The sequence below is a fragment of the Ambystoma mexicanum genome, chromosome 11 (genome assembly GCF_040938575.1).
Source record: "Ambystoma mexicanum isolate Mex_15411 chromosome 11, UKY_AmexF1_1, whole genome shotgun sequence".
NCBI classification, from domain to species: Eukaryota; Metazoa; Chordata; class Amphibia; order Caudata; family Ambystomatidae; genus Ambystoma; species Ambystoma mexicanum.
Genome location: NC_090934.1, coordinates 420,756,339 through 420,777,586, shown reverse-complemented (window position 1 = coordinate 420,777,586; position 21,248 = coordinate 420,756,339). Strand labels below are relative to the sequence as shown.

The 21,248-nt window shown below is 48.0% G+C and overlaps 1 protein-coding gene across 17 annotated transcripts in view; it reads left to right on the top strand.

Moving 5' to 3' along the window:
• DGKZ (diacylglycerol kinase zeta) overlaps positions 1-21,248 on the top strand; it is a 1,700,725-nt gene that overhangs the window by 857,723 nt on the left and 821,754 nt on the right. For all 17 annotated transcript variants that reach the window (XM_069623235.1, XM_069623234.1, XM_069623231.1 and 14 more), the window contains 3 exons: positions 2,551-2,619; positions 14,888-14,959; positions 16,599-16,715. In XM_069623235.1, the coding sequence (XP_069479336.1) occupies positions 2,551-2,619; positions 14,888-14,959; positions 16,599-16,715 (258 nt within the window). The remainder of the gene's footprint in view (positions 1-2,550; positions 2,620-14,887; positions 14,960-16,598; positions 16,716-21,248) is intronic.

Below are 21,248 nucleotides of genomic sequence, written 5' to 3'. Positions count from 1 at the left end.
TCCCAATGATATTAGAGCCGAGCCTTCCTTCCAAACCTTCAAGAACAAAACTAAATAAAGGGTGGCTCTCCACACAAAACTTATTAGACACTGTCACACCTAGGCTCTGCCACTCTGTCACACACACACCTTAGCACCCTACTGTTTAATCTACGCATATATTACGCATGTACTCCTTGACAGCTAAATCCTGCATGTAGATAACATAACTTCCTGTGTATCTTTTCTTGTCTGAACCTCCTCTACTCCTATGCTTCACTGGTTAGAGGAACTGTCTGCAGATCCCTTGTGTTTGTACTTGCTGCATACTATCTTATATTGTAAAGATCTTGTGCCATACCTAAGCCCTACCGGCATGTTATTGTAAGCTGGTAGAGTCTTCTATGCCATGTATGTAATCGTAAAAATATTCATAATTGCTATGACTTTCTTTTTGTTTCATGTGCTCCCAAGTCAAGGGGAGCACAGAAAACAGAACTTGCGGCCGGCAAAATATTCATAATTGCTGCGACTTTCGTTTCCAGTCTCCCAAGCCCAGCGTGCAGCATAGCATTTACTTTGTACTTTCACTTAGTCTTCCGAGCTCCTCCAGGTGTGGTACTTATAATTGCCGGGAATTTCACTGGTGAAGCAGGAATAACAAAAAAGAAGGTGAGGTGGAAGCACTCGTCCGCAGCACAGGGCAGGAGCTTAACCGCATTCTCTGCTCTCCTGCAGTAATAGAATAAGGTCCCAGTAGGGGGATTTTGCTTGATTATTGCCGCAAGAGCAGAGCCTAACATGAACGGAGGAGGCTCCTTCATTTCACAAAATGGCAGCCTCCTAGTGTTAATAAGAAAGAGAGAACAAAGTGACTGCGGTTCTTTTCCCTACCATTTTACATAGGAACTTAAAAATATATATAACTTTTTAAGATTATGGCCCATCTTTTTAAACAATAACCTTTTTGAGTGAACTGCCCATTTTTAAGGTGTAAAGTAATTTTGAAATGGGGACCCCATAACACACTGCACAAACTGGGCAGTCTATGAACTGTAAACCTGTCCTCTGTCATTGAAGGCTGTGATGACGTTCAGTGAGAGCAGAAGCCATATTTATCGATCTTCCTATTGCCCCAGTTATTTTGTAGTTGTAAAGCCACAGTGGTGTTCCCCCTAATTTACCATCCATTGCATGGTCCACTAATGCATGTGTAGCATGAGTGTGATGGGGAATGGAATTGGAGTACCTATAGACAAATAGCCTATGCCATTTCCTTTACTCCGTCTAGGTTGTACAACTCCAGGACCCGATCCATGTCATGTTTTCAGGATACCTCTCATTAATATTCAAGAGATACATTTGCATACAATGATTTTAAATGTGTGCATATTTTTTCCTCATGAATATTGAGGGATATCCTGAAAACCCATCAGTATCCCAGCCCTCAAGGCCCGGAGTTGAGCAACCCTCAGCACCTCTCGGGTCAAACTAATCGCATAAAGCCCCACCCATGAACCAAAACTAAAAACAGCTAAAATAACCCCCTAATGCCAGCCAAGATTTTGAAGTGTATGATAACACTGCTACCTTAATGGTCCCATTTTATACTACGAAGTGTGGGTAAACTCAGTCTTGAAAGCATAGATCTTTGGCAAAGAATTGGTTCACAGCCTAAGTACTAGCCTTGTAGAAATCCTGCCCCACGGCTGGGCTTTTGTGCAATAAAACCCTCAACCAAACGATTAAGGAACTCCTGTAAGGCTGCAATCTGTGGTCAGAGAGGAGGATTGTTGATGGCAGGGAACCATCACTGACCTTTCATACCAAACCGAGCCTGGCCAGCACATAGGTACTGGTCGAAGTGTAGAGTCACAATAGGTTCCACAACGGGATCTTGCTTTGTGGCATTCTCCTGTTTGATGTATGGTAGAAAAGAATGCCTACATCCTGGGAGAGGGGGGGCGCAGGGGGAGGGGGCGCATTTCATATTCTTTCTTGAGATTGGGTTACCCTTCAGCATCTGTGCTAGTTTAATGGTGATCAGATAAATGGTTGGTTTACAAAACATTATTTTTGAAAAACAAAGACCATCTTTTGCGCTTGGGTATTTCATACGTGGTGAGCAGCAGTGAATGCTGCACTAGCTTTAAGAATGGCACCAGCGTTGAGTGCAGTCGTATGACTAAACATTTCTAGAGCGTTGGCCGTCCTTTGTTTGCATCTTCCCATGCGAAGCATTGTGGGTGGTCGAGATGAGTGTTTCCTTGCACCTTATCTTCTATCCTGTCTTGAGCTAAGAACTGAGACTCCTCTATTCACTAGTTAGAAACGTTATACAAACGAGTGTTGCGACGTCTGTATGGTCTCAAAGTTCAGTTCCATGATGTCCGCTAACATGTGGCTGAGGATACATTGTTTGGCTTTCAGTGAACAATGGGCGTGTTTTAATAGTCCATGCTTTCTCCAGTGGCTTTATCCTTCCTTATACGCCTTTACTAACCCCTCCTTCCCTCTTCCCCCAATTCTCGCTGCCTCTAACTGTCTGTTATTCTTTTTGTTTCTTTGCAGCCGATTTTTGTCCGGCATCACTGGGTTCACCGCAGACGTCAAGAGGGAAAGTGTCGGCAGTGTGGGAAGGTAAGTGTGGCACAAGGCTTGCAATAGTTAACTCTGGTTTATGCCCTGTGTCAGAACAACTATAACTGTTTGGAGAGCACTGTGGTGTAGTGCTTCCACTCCTGGCATGCTAAACCCCTCCCCTATCCACCCCATGGCTGGATAAATTCTCATTACATGAGCGATTACTGTAACTCTTTGCTTAAGCGGTCCCCCACCCCCTGGCTTCCGAATTACACTCAAGTCTTGCAATCATCGTTCGGTGTCTGGTAAAGTGCCTTTTTGACATAGGTACATCAGGAGGTAGGTTGAAGAGAAGCAGAGGCCTGGGCCTCGTTACCTAGGGAGGCTAGATGGAACTGCTTAACTTAGTCGAGCAATGTAGCGACCGGGATGACCACACACCCACCATGTTCCATACAGGGAGGACTAAGAAGGCAGGTTATACCACACTCCCCACACCCTCTTTAGAGTGAAAAGTGACGAATATGAGGAAACTGGAAGACCAGGGTGAAGGGAAAGTGGAGAACAACCTATGTGAACACCCACAAGGAAGAACCCCCAAAATAGACTAAGCAGATGTTGATTTCACTTCCTTGGCCAAGAAGAAGGAAACCCCAAGACAAGTGAAGACAGTGATCGTCCTTCAGGGAAACCGGAATACAGCACAATGAGGTGTCGCACTTGATGGAGAGGAAGGCTCACCAGATCTGGATGAAGTGGATTGCAGGAAAGGGCAAGCTCCATGTTGTTGACACAGTGATTGATGGATTATTAAGGGACAGTCGGTGGTGGGGAACAACCCATTCCCTCCTATAAAGAAATTCATGCATTTCACAACTATTAGTAATGTTCAGACTCCATGGATGCTGATGTTCATGTCGCAGGTTGCCCATAGAATGTGGTAAAAAGACTGATCATGCATTCATGGTTTAGTACTACCTGTGGTAAGACGTGTAGTTTTTTTTTTTTTTATGAGATAGGCAACTGGTGCCTGATTAGTGCCAGATATGCCTTGGTGTAGCAGCACCAAGAGGTGAGTGGCCCACAAAACTCTGCAATTGAAGCAAATGTGGTTGGTGGCAGGAGATGGGACCCTGTTAACCTAAGATCACTAAGGCGCTTTTAGAACAGATCGACTGGGTGACCAGTCCAGGAAAGTGTGCCAGGGTCCATGAGATTCACATGCATAAATGTGTGAGCTCCTTTCCTCCATGTCCCTCTGCCTTGTCCCAGTACTTACCTTTGAATATGCTCCCTCCTAACAGGAACCCCTTTTTTCAACCGGACCTCTTGTCCCCTCCCCAGGAGGTATAACCTCCCACATACCCACAGAAGTTCTTTTGTTCCTGCCGGAACTGATGAATACCCTCTGTTAGGGGCATGTGAGGGGCAACGGCTGGTGGCCTTAGCTCAGCGCCTCCATGGCGGTGCTTGGAGGCTGTTTGGGTGGTGGGGGGCCCGTCCTTTAGGTCCGGCGGATGATATCTGGCGTCCTTGGGCACATGGGGTGTGCCCGTTGGCCTCCGAATGTGGTCCGATTTCGTCTTGACACTGGGGTGTTCCATGCCCCACCCTGGGACTATGGTAGGTGTGCTGGGGGGTGGTGGTTGTGGGGCTTCTGTATTTCGCTGCATTCTCTGCCGTGCCTCCTGGTGTCTTGTGGCTCCTGTCTCCTTGGTAGGGTTTCCCAGGTTTCCCAGGTTGCGGGGCACATGCTGGGGAGCCCTGCCTCTCCCGGTCAGCGCCTCTGAGGTATGCTGAGTCCCCTGGAACAGTGGTGCTCTGGATTTTCTGCTTGGTGTTGCGTGTGCCTTTTCGCCTGGGGTAGGGGCATGTTTCGGTTGCACTTCAGCTCGGGTAGCCTTGATGATGCTGGCTGGTTGCTAGGCAACAGGGACGCCACCAGAGACTTTTCCCAGGCTTTCTTTTAAATGGCAGTCTGGACACTGTGGTGGTGTTTTCTGGTGGTGGCTCTGCCTGTTTTACTATGGGGAAGCACGCTGCTAAATGAGGATTTGGCCTCCTCTTCCAAGTTCCATGTGATGATGTCCCTGCAAAAGACTGTTTGGCAAAAAAGTTGCAGCAAAAAGGCTGTGGTTTTCAGCAACATTCACATGGAACCTGAGGGGATACCCCCACAAACCCTAGTATTCATTTTCTCCCCCAAAGGGGAACAGGGGATAGCACCACTCCCCTTACATATCACCACAAATAATGTCGCCACAGCCTTTTCCCGGTGAATATATGTATGTCGTCCATTTGGGTGGGGGAAATATTACTGGATAGCTTCCTCCAGGTTGATTAATAGGAGGAAGGTGCCTGCCCACGCTCCTGGGATTTCCAGAGTGTACTTTAAGGGGCTGTTTAAAGAATTCCTGGCCAGCCATGCAGCAGGGCTTGGACGGCCAAAGCCTGTCCCTGTGACTCTCTTCTTCTTCCTTGGATGCATCTGGATCCTCCCTTTCTTCTGAAGATGAGGCCACCAGAAAGTGCTTGGACCAGCGTCTGTTCCCCCCAGCTACAGCCTTCATTGATTCTTGGGCCCAAGCATTGACCTGCTCAATTTGTACTTCACCCAGAACTAGGTTGATTCTAGCAGGTTACTTTCCCCTGATTTGTCTGAGGACCATGGCCTTTTGTTGATGGTCAGGCTGTTTTAATTATAAAAGCCCGCAAAGATATCCCAGCTGGCAGTGCAGTCCCCCGGGAATCCTGTTTTGTGCCAATGAAGGTGCATCAGTAGAAGTTTTCAGGATTTCAGTAATTGCACAGTTTAAAAATAAACATAAAAGTAGGAGCGCCAGGACACAGCCCTGGCGCACCCCCATCTCAGTGTTGACTCTACAGTTCGATGCCCAGTATTATACCTGGTAGGGGATGGTTCGGCTCCCACTGGACAGGGCTTCCCGGTTCCTGTCTCTTGAAGGATCTCTTGCGCAGGGACTGGGTTATGGCCAGGGAAATTTTGTGTCTCCATGGTTGCATGGTTTCCTGTTTCTCTGTGGTCCTCTCTGCACCGCTGCATTTGAGACCATTGGTGTGTCACCTGCTGTTGCGTTGGTGCCCTTCAGTATGACTCTTTAATCCCAGTCACCTCTCCCCTCCGGTAGTCTCTACGCTGGTGGTTTCAGGTCCCATCTCCGAAGAGATGTGCACTTGTTTGCGGCCTTACCGAACATTCTTACCACCATTGCTAGTGGCCTGGGCAGGGAGGGGGAGGCAACTCTCATGGACTTGTCTTATCAGGACGAGAGGCGGTCCTCCAATTGGAAAGAGTTGGCTGCTGTTCAGATGGCTCTGGTGGTCTTCCGGCTTTCGATCCAGGGGAAGGATGTTCTGGTTCAGACTGACAATGCAGCTCCTCTGGCTTGTATCAACCATAAAGGGGGGGGGGGGTACAGGGTCGTGCTCCATGGAGGATCTGGCGTTTTTCAATTGGGGCCTGGGCTGAGGCTCAACTGGTCTCCTTGCAGGCATTCCATATCCGGGGGGGGGGGGGGTGGACTATTAGACTGCGGACCGGGGGGTGTGGGGGGTTTGATGCTCTTTGGTTCGCCTGGCTCCTGGAGCTTGCTTATGCTTTTACTCCAGTCCTCCTGATTCAGAAGATCAGCAGCAGGCTCAGGGTCTCTGCAGGTGTTTGTCCTGGTGGTCCCTTACTGGCCTCGAAGGGGGTGGTTCCTGAATCCCCTGGAGATACAGTTGGCTCTGCTCCGCCGTGGGTGTTGTCCAGTTGCCTGTCTCCGTTTTGGGGGTGTGACAAATCAACTTCAGGGCACCAGTGGTCCAGGGATGAATATCGGTTTCTAAACCATCATTCAGCCCCACACCTCCTAGTACACCAGAAGGGATCCGAACAAATTGGAATACAAGTGAATTATAAGACCTCCTTGTCCAATTTTGTTAACTTCGACAGGCTGGCAGGCTTATCTCCGCAAGGTTGTGGATCGTTGGTTAGTTACAACACAGAGAAAATGCAATTATTACCCAATGATAAAAGGGACTGTCCAGTCAGGGTTGTATAAAAAATATCTACTTTATCACTACAACCAAACAGTTCTAGCTCACTACAATTACAACCCACACTGTAAAGGAACACAGAAGACTGTTTCACAAAGGGAAGGTATGCACTCTGCTTTACCAAATACCCTCCCGTCAGTCTCCAATCAGTCTTACTGTTCAAGGTTATTTGGTTTCAACACCAAAGGGTCATAACTGTCTCTAGGGGGCTTCAGAGAAAGACCAGGGGGGCAGAACCATAATGACCGTGGTGCTGAAGAAGTTCTTGGTGCTCGACAGCGTTGAGGTGGTTCCAGGGTGCTCCGCAGCCCGTGAGACAGTTAGTGGTGGGAGGCAGCTGCGGGTACCAGGTGGCTGGCATTTTGGCAAATAAGGCTGGACTGACATCTGCAGGCTGTTCAGCGTAGCGGCTCGGGGGCCAAGAATCGTTGTCTCTGTGCTAGTTGGCGATTTGGAATGCTGGGCGCGGCAGCTCTGATGACTATGGTGTGACAAACTGTCGGCTGTGCAGCTAGATGCGGTTTGAGGCCTCGACTGTCTCAAGATGGACGCTGGATGCTTGTGTGGCACTCCTCCTTGCTGCTTCACAGGGCTCGTGTCCGTTCAATGCGGACGGGTCAAAGCTCAGGAGAGGGATTGGAGGCAATGGCCATGTCCTTTGTCCAGACACTCTCCGGCACTTCCCACCTAGGAAGCTTGCTGGCAGAACCTAGCTGGGCACGCTGTCTGGGTACCGGTTCTGGAGCTGCTGGATGGTTCCTCTGAGTCCGGTATCTCCCTCTGTTCCCTGGGAGATGTTTAGGGAAGGGATCTTGCTTCTCTCTTGGAATTCCTGGCCTTCCTTCACTGGCTCAAGATGTAAGGTAGAATGTACCTTCGGCTCGGGTTCAAATGAAGCGTTCTTCTTACTCCGTGCTAAGTCTTAAGATGATCTGATCAGTGAGGGGCTCAGCCCTCTCTTGAAGCCAAATGGGGCCCAGGGATTGGTGTAGGCCAAGCCCAACTTAAGTGAGCCAATCCTGGGTCTCCACCAACGATCTCCAGTGATGCATCAGGTCCGAATCGGAGCACTTAGCAACAGGGGAAGGATGACTACATATACTTCTAAGTCCCACCCATCTTCCTGTCTGCTGTACATCAGTGTCTCCCTAATTAACTGAGCCCTATGCGGGGCTTGATCACAACATGAGCCTCCTTTTGAAGTAGGGGTTTGCAGGAAGACTGTAGTCTCCTACAGTTCACATACTTCCCTGCTTTGAAAGGAGTGGTTGCAGACAGGACATTCACTGCCCTTTCATACCAAGGCGGGGTGTTGGTACCAAGTTGACACATTGCTTTACAAAGAGAGGTTAGCGTCTGGTCTCCATTGTCACTTCCTGCATCCCTGAGGTCTGCTAATTAACATTCTTCAGTATTCGCTGCCACCAGCAAGGTTTGACAATGGAGTTGCAAATCCATGGGGCCTTGAAATTCCATTCAGGCTGCCCACAGCCAAAGGCTTTTGATGTACCCGCAGCCGTCAGGTGTCAGCTACACATGACCGGGGAGGGCGGCGCTGGTAAGATGTACCCTCCCAAAGTACATGACTATTTTTCTGCTGTGTGGTGAGTGTCGAAAATATGTGCGGGAATGGCCCCACATATTTTCAGAGGTTGATCTCCCATCATTCATTATTTTAAACCAACACAAAAAAAGCCTAGGCGAGCGCAGTCTTCCTGTGCGGATGGTCGAATCCCTCACAGGGTTGCACCTCCCCCCCCCCCCTTCGCCTCACTCTTTCATCCATTGGGGGGGGTCTGCAAATTGAGATGCAGGAACTGTAGGCGTTGGGCCTTTTGCCCGCTGTGCCTGGGACAGTCCAGAGGGCGCATCAGTCTTTCTACGCTTGGGTTTTACAACCGTCATTGGGTTAATTTTCTGGTTTGGTGTTCCCTGAGGGGTGTTCTGGTGGTGGACTGTGGTCTACCTGACATTTTTGCAAAATCTCCATGAGGGGGCTGAGAAGATGTTGGCGGTCTCTACTCTCCATTCTTGGAGTCCATTCAGGGGAGGGTGGGGGAGTGGAGGAAAGCGCAGGGCCACATGAGGTCAGCTTGAAAAGAGTTCCTTTGAGCACGGACTGTACTCAAAGTACTGGGACGAAGAAGAGTAGGAGTAATGCAGATTACCAGGAAGTATTCCGAGCATGATGTATTGCTTGCACGTATGCAAGCATAAATAATATATGCACGAGTCGACAATGCAGGGTTCATGAAGCAGTTGTATGTTAGAATTATGAGCGATGTGCAAGGCTTCCGTTGCCATAGGTGGGATGCTTGAAGTGAAGATGGACCTTTGTGAAGCGTTCAACATACCTAATTGGCACAAGGATGTGGTTTGCCTGAAACCAGTGTGTACTTCCCTCCATTGAAATAGAAAGTGCAGAATAAGTAATCGGTGTATGGAGGCCTGACCTAAAGGTTAAAATCCGATATGCGCAGAATACATTTCACAAATGATTGTTATGAGCAAACCACCCTACATAAAAAATGCACTTGGTAGTGTCCATGCTTTCAGCAGAGGCATATGAGGCTAGCGAAAGTGAGCAGCAAAGGTAAGGAAATGGCAACAGGTGTGTTTGGGTGTTTTTCACATTCAGTTGCTGTGAGGGCACCCGGAGAGTCCCTGAAGGAAAACACAGAATTATGTTCAAGTTCTCGTGGTCCCGTTTACTGATTGCTAAGGAGACCTTGGTCGAATAAAGTTTTACTGTCTGAGTTAAAACAGGGCTTCCTCCCCACCTGACCTCGGGGTGCCGAAAAGCACTTGTGCAATTTATTTTGTAATTTTGTTATGTATAATAAAGCATGCGGCCTGTCTTTTCCAACAGATATACTTGTCTTAGGTGCTCATTATGGGGTTGCCGGTAAAACTCGCCGGTAGGCGGCGGGTTACCAGCAACCCTGTAACACCACTTCTGCAGCCTGATATTGAATCATCCAAAAAGACAGATGAAAATTGCCTGAATGCGTTATTTGGCCGAATTTCGCCCGTTCGAAAATTCCGAACGGCCGAAAAGTTCGTCCAAATCACATTCTGCGCTGGGGGTTGCAGGGGTGGCCCCTGCAGCTGTCCTGTGCCCCCCTGCCCCCCCACGACACCCCCCCAAAATAAAGGAACCTGCGGTGCCGGTTCCCGATCATGGAAGTGAAAGGGAACAGGCGTTGCAGGGACCAGCGAGTCAGAAGCAAGGTAAGTAGGGGAACGAGGGTGTGTTGATCGGGGTGTGGCCCAAGTCAGAAATGTTCAGGGGAGAAAAGACCGAAGGTTATTTCGAAAAAATAATCTTTTGTATTTTCTCTCTTGAAAATGTGTAACTCGGTCTTTCAACCCCAATGCGCCTGATATCTCAGTGCCACCGTGTATCACAAGCGGCGGTTGTAATGGTTAATCCCCATTTCCATGGAGTTCTATAGGACTCCATGGAAATGGGTTCATTGAAGCGCTGGCAACGTTCAGTGATCGCCATGCTGGTAGGGGCCTGAAAACATGGCCGGTCAGGCCTGTCGGGGAATCCGTGGCCCCTACCGACATTGCTGTAGTATGGAACGCCATACTTATGACGGCCTTGGTCCTTAGGTATGTGAGTGTATTTATTGGTTTCTGCCCTAGGCATCTCCAATGCTTAAAATCAGATTCTGACAACCTAGAGACATGTAGTGCCGTTTGTGCTCCAGTTCATAGGGGCCTTCCACAAACGTCTGTAGTAGAGGAAGGGACCTCGATCCTTATGAACCATGCCAGCACAGAGGTTTATGCTGGGGAGGGAGTTCTTCCAGGAAGGAGAGGTGTGTGAAGTCCCATTGCGCTATGAAGTGAGGGACTCTATGAAGCACTATGAAAGGAGCTAGAGACGTGCCAGGTCACTTGTGTCTTGTGGTCACGTAGGAAGGACTCTCTGCGGGGTGAGACAAAGCGGGAGCGCCCTCATCTGTGTGACCAAATTGAACAGGATCTGAAAGGTCGCCATTTTATTTTTGTCCTTGACTGGGGCATCTTTGGGGTGGCCCCCATTTGCTGAGGGCTGCTCTGCACCTTTGCTGAGTGTGGCACAAGAGTCAGTGGAACTCGAAGGCATGGTCCCCTTTGTGATTGTCCCCTTGTAGAGTGACTTGCTGACCTCCCTTGTTTGTTGGTGGAAAAGGTGCAAGAGTGGAGGGGGAAATACTGACCATGGTGAAGCTGGCCGTTAAGTGTTGCGAATACTTTCTCAGAGGGGCTGTCCCCCTTCTATCCCCGCCCCTCCCCGCCAGTGCAAAATAGACCTGTTGCCATTTCGCCAAATATCAGTTGAGCCTTCATGTACTCATGCTGCACTTTCTGTTTCAGTGGAAGGAAGCGCTCGCTGGTTTCAAGCAAACCACATCCTTGCGCTACTTCTGTGCAGTGGACTCTTCTCTCCAAGCATCTTGGCACACAGCTGGCAGCCTTGCACTTTCACTCGCTCACCATTCTTTCAGATGCATGCATGCATGCTGCTACATACCCAAAAAGGCTAGCATTGCGGACATGTGCATCTTCTTATTCATGCATAAGTTCATGTAACATACAATGAACTGCCACGTGCATTCATGCTTCCTTTATGAATCCTCCCACACATTCTGGGTCCCCCAGTACATCGGTGTGAAAAGCACCCTTGACCAACAGGGTTGCGGATTCCTACCCGCTTCCCAATCTCGCCCATTTTCCGCCTGCCACATTTTCTTAAACTACACTGTTTCAAATGTCGATTACCTCGGTGTCGGTGTTCCTACACCAACAGGTCTCTTGTACTCGCTAAACTCCCCCACATCATGCGCCATTCGCCTACTTCATTGAGAGGGGGGACCTTCCAATGTCCACTCAACATCTTACCACAGGTACTACTTCAGCATTTAATTTATTGTAGAAATCCTGTGATACTACACTTATAATATTCTAACATCTTTTATCACCTGCTATAGTTAACTTTGGACATTAGCATTTCCAACAGTAGTGTCTTAACATTGCTAATATTTGTGAAATGCAATAATTTTCGCTATAAGACAAATGGGTTCTCGGACAACCACCCCTCCCACCACAACAACACCACTTAGCATCCCTCCATGCATGAACTTAATCATGACTGTGTGGACCATGCTGGCCCTTTCCTCATACCTGTCCTCCCTACCTGGTGTGTGACGAATTCAGCCATCTGCATGGTGGACCTGCGCTCGCCTGGGCTTTTTGAAATGTTTAATTAAATGGAATGTTGTTGGACCAACCTCAGGAATATGTGTGGGGCTAATCCACACATTTTCCTATGCTCCCACCAGGACAAACGCACAGACCCTTGTACTCTGGGTGACCACAGTTTACAGGCACAGTCTGCGCTGTCCTATTTAGTTGGAATGTGATGGCCAGGAGTACACTGCCATCTCCAGGAAGGGGGGAGGACCAAGCTTCCCCCTGCCATGGCCAGCCTGATTAACTAACAAAGACTTCATGGATCTGCCCTGCTCTTTTGTTGGGCCCTGCAGCTCGTGGCATTGATTAACATACCAATTAGAGGGTACTTCAAACAGGCCCACAGAGATTATCAAAGGAGACAGTTGCATATGAAAGATTGTTGGGCTTCCTGTCAACCTCAAGCCAGCTACCACCCTCCGTGTCCATGACAGTGAGCTGTCCTGTATGGGACTGTGTGTTTACACTAGGCCCCATTCATAAAGTACGAGAATGTGGTTTGCGGGAGCCATAGACTGGTCTCGCGGCAGCTTCAAGGGAGACCTGCCGCTTTAATCGGGAACCACAGAGATCCATCAACCAGAGAGACACTTTGATCAACAACAGACTGGAAGATGGGTGGAACTTAGTATCCATCACATGTTTTCACCCCTTTACCTTTCCTGTTACAAAGCACTGTGGTTATGACCTTGTGCATACAGGAGATTGTTGGTAGGGACCCCAGGATTGGTTCATTATGGTAGGCTTCGCCTACACCAATCACTGTGGCCCATTTGGCTTTAAAAGAGGGCTGAACCCTCTTTTGGCAAATCTGAAGACTTTACAAGCAGATAGAAGAATGCAACCTTAGACCCTGGGTGAAGGTATAGTCTGCCTTGCACATTCCACCAGTGAAGGAAGACTTAGATTTCCAAAGAGGGAAGGAAGATCCTTCCCCTAAACATCTCCCAGGGAACAGAGATAAAGAACCCAGAGGACTCTCCAGCCACTCCAGAACTGGTAACCAGCCAGCACACACCATGCCCTGCTAGGCTCTGCAGCAAGCTTCTTGGATAATAAGTGCCATAAGCTCTCTGAACCTACAACCAAGGAAAATCCAGCTGCCTGCAACTGTAACACACTCCTCAGCGTTGGGCCATCTGCCTTAAAGGACAGCACAAGCCCATTAAGGAAGCTGGGAGAAGTGCCTCGATGAGCATCTACCGACGTCCGCCTTAAAGGACTTTATAGAGTCAGAGTTCCTCGAGCTGCAACCGACTGCAACGCTGACCGTTGTTAAGCCGCAGTCGCTAAAGGACATCGGAGACGTCTCGACCATTGCTTCAGAACCGCCGATCGGCACTGAGACAACGATTCCTGACCCTGAAACGTCCATCGAACCGTCTTGCCGCCTGATACCCGCAGTTGACTCCTGTCTTGAACTCTGTCACAGTAGCCTGCAAAGTGCCCTGAAGCCGATTAGACCCTGTCGAGCACCAAGAACACCTACAGCACAAGGTACATTGTGGTTCTTGGAAGGACTAGGGGGGTCTAAAGGCACCTAGAGGCCCATTAATACCCATTGCCCCTCTGCTGAAGCCAAGTAACCATAAACAGTTGTGATTATTAACCATACCGACTACCCGCCTGTTGGTACCCAGAGTGCATCTTTTTTCCTTATTTGAAACTGTCCTCTGCATTCCTTTACAGGGTGGGTTGTATTTCGTAGTGTTGCTAGAACTGACTGTTGTGATATCAATAAAGTAGATATATTTGATGCAACCTTGACTGGACAGTCCCTTTTATCATAGGGTAACTGTTTTTTTGCTGTGTTGCAACTAGCCAACGATGACGACCTTTCGGAGATGCGGTGGCTGTTCCGACCACGTTACCAAAATTGGACATGGAGGTTTTTTAATTTGCTTGTTGTTCCAATCTGTTTGGATACCTTCTGGTGTATTAGAGGTGTGGAGCTGATTGATGGTATATTCATCCCTGGACCACTGGTGCCCCAGAAGTTGATTTGTGTCACACTTTGGCCCTCCTCCGCTTCTTATGTGACACTTCGTCGTGCTGTATTCCTGTTGCCCCGAAGTGTAGATCCCTCGCAGTCTGTACACCTTGCGAGTTCCTTTCTTGCTGGCCAAGGAAGTTAATATCGCCATCTGTTTCTCCGATTGATGATTATACTCCATGTGGGTATTCACCACTTTCCTCTCATCTTTGTCTTCCAGTTTCCTTCTATTCTCTTTTCACTCCGTAAAGGGGAGGTTGGGGGAGGGGAATGTCTTCTATCTTCCCAAGTATGCCTGCCATGTATGGAGCCGTGGGTGTGTGTATTCTACACGTCAATAAAGGCACTTATCTGACACCCCAGTTTCAGCCTGGTACCTGGCTCAAGAATCCTCGTTTGTGACCCTGGTTTGATGGCCATTCTAAATTTTGTTTGTGTTCATGGGCTCTGAAGTGGCAGTGGTTTTAAAAATAGTTAATTAGAATGAATGTCTCGCCTGTTCACTAATGAACTATCTCACCCAGCCGGTCATTGCCTTGCATGTTTACTTTTCATCTCAGTTAATTACTTTGCTACTCTCTAACTAGCTCGCCCAGTCGTTAACTTGGCAACACGGCTTTTAACTAATTCAATTAATCTTAGTTCAACACCTGCTTGTTGCTTCTTTCTTGCCATGTTGCCAACTACTGTGTAGTTAACTTGCACATTTTTTTTTAACCGTGATATTTTATGGCAGAGTGCATCTGTGTGCCTCCCATGTGGGATTCCAGATGCATCCTTCCATTTTTGAAGCCCCTTTACAGCCAGTTTCATGTTTGCCCCTTCTTGCTGCATGAGTGTTGAGCACTTGGCTTCTCCTGAGGTACCCGTCCTATCTGCTGCTCCTGAGCCCCCTCTTGTTGTTCCATTGCCTCCCCAATACCCCCCATTTAGAATCTCCTGAAGAGGTGTCGTCGAAGCATGCTCGAACTGCTGTAAATACTTCTGACTGGCATTGTCTTGCATCACTTGCTTATCTTCTTTTCACAGGGGTTCCAGCAGAAGTTTGCCTTTCACAGTAAAGAGATTGTAGCGATTAGCTGCTCGTGGTGTAAATCTGCGGTGAGTAGAGTGGTGGCGCCTGTGTCAGCCTGTCTCCTGCTCACCTTATCCCATACAATCCTGGTGGTTCAATAGGCCAAGACTACATGAGTCCAGGGACTGCCCCATTACTTTGCATGTATGGGTCTGGGTAGTTTTCTTCAGTTTCTGTTATCATTAAGGCACTTCACATCAAACTCAAAGATAAAATATGATGAGGCACTTCTCTTAAAAACTCGATGATGGAGAAGAGCTTATATAAATCTGTTACAGGTAAAAACAACACCCAACAAAATTAAAAACACTGAGAATTAAGAGGTAAACGAATTGATAGTTTAAAAAAAAAAAACAAGCTAACAATAATTGCAGAAAAACACAACTATTTTAAAAACAGGGAAACGTGTTCAGGTGTAGTTTAGACCCTGTGACGAGGGTGTAGAAGGGTGTAAGGATGTATTGGGAGAGGGGGTAGCAGGCAGTGAGTGGTATCTACTTCCTCCATTTAATCTAGGAGGAGAACTTGTGTATTTTTTTTCCCCCGGACCTCTAAATGAGTAAATCTAAAACTGATGCATTTGATAGGACACGTAAAATAGTTTTTTACTTTATACATTGAAAGTCAACTACAAAATTCAAATTATTGCATTTGTACTGTTTAATTTGTAATTTTTGGTTATTACTGAGATATTCTACATTGGTACTGAATTATTTTACACTCTTGGTCAGTAGTCTGCAACCTTTGGATCACCAGATGTTTTGGACTACAACTCTGACCAGCTTTAGCCAGTAAAGTCAATGGTGAAGGATCTTGGGAGTTTCAGTCCAAAACATCTTGAGAGACGAAGGTTGCAGGCTCTCAAGGATCTAGGTTGCTACTAGTGTCGGGGGGGGGATGAGGGACTTCAGGCCCGTAGCGCCCCTCATACATGTGTCTAAACCACTTTCCCAGCTGTGGCAGGATGTGGACCTTCTTGAATCACCTTTTGCACCAGTGAGTCAAGGTCTCCATTATCAGCAAGATATCCTTCACCTTTTCGATTAGCTGCACACAAAGCATTAGATGGTTCCCATGCACACCCCCAACCCCTCGGCCCCCACACTTCCGTGCATCTGAGCACCTCTAACACTCCACCAAATGTACCATAGCCACTCCCTATGAAGTCCTGGGAACACGACACATTGGGGGCCCTTCATGATTGCTTAGCCCTCTAATGAACCCAAACACTCCTGGCCCAAAGCACCTCTAGCTTAAAGCAGTCCCCAGCCCCTAAGCGCTCCTGTTTTTCTGATGCATTCTCCTCCCTTATGCATTGCATTCCAGTTCCCCCCACACTCCCAGACAACATTCTCTTAAGCTTCCCACATCCCCCAGAAGTTGCTTCTGCTCACCACATCCCAAAATATTCTTAATTTCCTCTTTAGTCTTCTCCTCGCTTGCCACCACTCTCTACATTACGTTCTCCCTCTTTCCTCACCACTTTTTTCTGTCCCCCAACTCACTTGACTTTCTCTCCATCGTCTTTCTCTCACAAGCTTTTCTACTGTAGCTCTCCTCCTTTATTAACCCTTTTCTCCTTCTCAACCAATGTCCTACTCTGCTCTTTCACTTATTCATTCTTCTCCTTTTACTCTTATGTGCTCTTATCTCTTTTTCCTACAGTATCATAATAAGGTCTCGTGCTTTATGCTGCATCACATAGAAGACCCATGCTCCCTCGGGGTCCACGCTGCGGTCATTGTGCCTCCTACATGGATCCTTCGAGTCCGACGACCCCAGGTGAGTGAGACTGCAGTCTTAGATGAGTCACCAGCCTCGAGTGTGTCTGGTTTTAGTCCCTGATCACGACTGCATTTCTATAGGAGTTTTATCATGTCTTGAAGGTTTGTACGAAATTGTCACAAGCTCCTTGGCCAGTCTGCTTTTATTTTCCCTCTGGCCAAGCAGCAAGTACTTTTTTCAGTGGTGCCAACCAAAATGTGTTTCGCCTTTTGGAGTCGGTTGGACTTAAACCGAGGTCTTCAGGAGAGTGGGGCAGAGCTCCAGTTGCAGATGTCAATTACGTACGTGAAAACTCACTAATACATGCATTGAGTCAGACTTAATACAAGCTCCAGCACACACTATTATGCAGGCTTCAAGCCGTGAATCTTTTGCTCAGCCTGTTCTTACATTTTTGGTAAAGCAGGAGAGTGGGTTATTATGAGGATGTCTGTAATGTGGTGGGAGGCCATTGACACAACTCAACATACACCCTTGCTCTGTTTTTCTAGGGCTGCACACCGCACAATGCTGTTCATCCCATTAAAATAGCAGTTATAAGGGTTTTAAAAAAATATATTGTTATAGCTGTTGCAGTCTCACGTCTCCTAGTTGAACTCTTTACCTCTGCATCCAAATACCCTAAAGTCGAAGCCAGGTTACTCAGAATCGATCAGATGGGTACAACAACCATTTAGAGCACTTGACACACTTCCAGGTCCTAAACCTGAGCTGCTGGTTAAAGTGGAAACCAGCGACAGTGGGGCCCTCGGGTCCTGCAGGTGCCGCCAACCCAGGGAGGGGACAATGCAAAGTCTGGCCCACTTCTCAGTCTACTGTAAATCCTGGAAGGGGACTGTTGTCCCAGAGACTACACACTGATTTTACCTAGCTGTTGGATCTCTTGGAGAGCTGACACCAAGGCTTCTAGGTGCTGTATCCCCACGTCGCTTTTGGTGCTGCTAAGAAAGCTTCTAGATTAGGATGGCCGCATGTGTTTCTAAAGCTTGTGAGGGTCCTTGATAACGGAATCTGGCAAATCCAGCTCTGCGTTCCTATGGGCATCAGACTTGCACTCTTCGTGGTACAGGGATAAACTGGACCACCAGTTGTGATCTGGAGGCAAAGCAGTGGTCTGCATTTGCACTAATAAAATCTCCACAGTCCCCTGGATTTGAATTCTTTTGGAGCTGGCCTGTCCTTTCAATGCAAGCCATGGCATGTATGCTAAATCCATGTGGGTTTGGTGCAAGGGGGCCACGAGGGATGAGTGCAGCCCTATGTCAGACTGCATCTTTTGGTTCTGTGTCTGAAGGCTGTGCGCAAAAGGTTGCACCCCCGATTGCAGCACAAAAGATCACAATCCCGTGGTTGTGACATTTTGTGCACAGCCTTGTCCCCTTCCTTGTCAGGGGCGAGGGTGTCCCGAGATCCTGACCGCTACGTGGCAAACACTGCGCTTACCCCCTGCCCCACTTACCTGCCATGGGCTCCTTTCCAGGTTCCTTCTGCGCTCTGCTGAGCGCGTACCCGGAAGTCTGGTGCAATCACAGCATGCTTTGGTTTGCAACCTTATGTGAACTGGGCTTCTGGGTATGTGCTCTGCAGGCGCATCCTTTTCCTATCTAAATGGGAAAGGGACCTGGGGCTCTTACCCAGTGAGGTTCAGCGCTGGTGGTATTGCCAAGGTGTAATTGAAGGACTTCTTTCTGACTGCCACTGAAGTGAGGCTTCACGCCTTGGGCAGGAAGTCTTCATTTGCCTGTGGAATAAGGAGTGGAGAAATAGCTGACCTTGCTTCAGAATGTTCTCATTACTTTGCCTTCAGAGCATTGGTTAGACGTCTTCTGAGATTCAGCAGAAGCAGGACGTTTTGAGTGAGGGTGCTATGTGCATTACCCTGGAAACGGTGAAGCCAGGCTGGCCATCTTTGTACAATGAATTTCATTCCATTCAGACCTACGGTTTAGCTCCATCACAGGACTACTCCTTCCATCTTCATGGGCTTATTTAATCGGGGAGGCTAGATGGAAGCTGCCCACCTGCATGGCTGCATATTACCTCTTCAAGATGTCTGTCCGCGTGTTGGGGTGTGGTGGCTCTATCAGGAACCACAGTTTTGCTCCATTTATGTTGGGCATCTAATTTGTCTGGCTATTTGAACCCTAAAACGATAGATCGCCCAAACCTTCCATGCAAGTGCCCTTTACACTTTAGTCCCGTTTCCCAGTAACTTGACTCTAAGGGCAGCCTCTCTGCACCAAGTGTTTCTTGAACTGCTCTCACAGACCACCCCCTAATTTATTCCAAGTCCTAAAACGGGGCTTAAAATGTGCAGACGTTTGGCAAGTAAGAAATGGTGTTCTCTGGGTATGTGTAGAATTGGGGTGGCAAGTGACTTATTATGGCTGGCTAGTAGCTTGCTACTATTGTTTTACCTCTGTATATAATAAAGGTAGAGTGACTGGAAATAAGACTTGTATTTCTACAAGAATAGCATAGGTTCAAAACGACCAACGTTACTTGGGTAGTTGACTAGTCTCTGTAGTTGTCTTTTCATTGATTCGTATATTGGCCATGAACTGGCAAAGTAATCCGAATGAATGGTCTTCGATGTAAATCGGGCTTCTGTCGTTAAGGGCTTTCTGATTAACACTCCGCCACCTCCGTAAACCCTCAAAGCAGGGACCCCTTTCCTCTTAACATACACTGCAAGCTCACACGGTGGGGGTGAGAGGCAGGAGATCCAAAGCGTGCATGAGTATTGGCTGGCGAAAGACCTCCTTCCTTAACAGATCCTAATTCAAGTACATCCGTTTTGCAACTGCTAATGAGTACGGCTACCTGACCTCTTTCTGTCTTTTAATTGCCTGCTTATCAAGTGGGCTTTCGACCTCACTAAGGATGCTTTAGGATGGGACGCCATCCTGCAGGGGAAAAGTTTTCCTGGAGCTTGTGAATATGCTAAAATTCACAAGCTATATATAGTGCGCCATCTAGTGTTTGGCTTGGAGTATTACACTTTATTCGAAGAACTTCCTGTAACGCCATTCCTATCCTACGTGTACAGGAGCCCACAATCCTTCATGTGTCCACGACGTCCTCCAGTGTTGTGTTTTGTTTTTTTTTTTTTTTTTTTTTTCGTGCCCTCGCTTGGCAGCAACTTCGAGACGTGGAGGCATTTTTGACACGAAATCGGTAAATTCGAGACCGAGCAAGAGCAGGGGGAGGCTTTGTATATAGATAGCTGGTTACATATCCATATATACATTTTCCAATGGAGCGTGCATACTGAGGCCGCGTGGACACCTCCAATAGCGTTCTAGAAAATGCACTACAAGTTCTGCCCGTAGTGCACTTCTAAATTCCCCTGGCAGGATACACATAAGGTTTGTAATAATTGCTTACTTGAGAACACGCTGAAGATCCCTGCGGGGGGTGTGCCAGAAATTCAAGCTGAAAACGCCTGGGGGCTAGGAAGAAACGTTGGGCATCAAACGCAATGGACTCGGCACAGGCTGATAACTAAATGTGCGGAGGTCGAGGGTTCAAATACAGGGTTCGGGGTTAGTCATTAACAGCCACACAGGTGCCAGAAGGAAAAGCCCTGCATCCGGTCCCCAGCACCGACTGCTTGTCGAAATGAATTATGGAGCGGTCCCCTGCCTATCGAGAGGCTACAAAACACAAATCCAAGCACAAACGTGACGGGAGTTGAGAAGAGTGCCGAGAGGTCCTCCGCCACACCGAAAGGCAGCGACCTGCCCCAAAAGTCACGCTCAGTAGGCCCCGACAGAGAAGGCAAATAATGCGCACAAGGAAAAGAGCGTCCTCAAAGTAACACCCTCCACTACACAAAAAGAGGGTTACACTGGAGTCTGGTACCATTTCCGACAAAATACAGACCAAGGTGTTAGCAGACATCTCTGTGGAAGACTAGGAGGATGATGATGATGAGGAGGAGAAGAAGCCCCAGCATAGACCTTTTCAGTCGAAAGTCAAATACTGTTTATCAAGACGCTGCGGGATACCTCGCAATGTCGGAAAGGATGATCCATGGCCGAGATTGGCCCTATGGATAGAATCGTTTCCTTAACGGAAAGGCATGACCAGGCCAGAAAAAGGACATCTACTCACTGCAAAAAAGGGGACGATTCAGAGCCAGACTTGCTCCCAAGAGGACACATTTAAACACCGGAGTTCCACGAATACACAGAGGGCACGCTCGCATGTAGGCCCACAAGACTGTGACCCTGGTGATTTAATAATGGCCTCGCCAGATGAGGAGGCGCCAAGCATGTTTTGTCATCCCCTACGGAGGACTCTTTACACAGACCTAGTCACTAGAGCAGCTCAAGACTTTGTTATAATGACAGACGAACCTCTTGTGGGATGTATTTACCCATGCATCCGAGCCATACCTCAAAACTGTGCAGTACTGACATGGAAAACATCATGATGGCCAGAGCTTCCCAGAAAATGCACAGGGACATGCATGAAGAATAGGCTGCCACTCATTTTTGCCGATGTTATGGGCACAGAAGGACACTG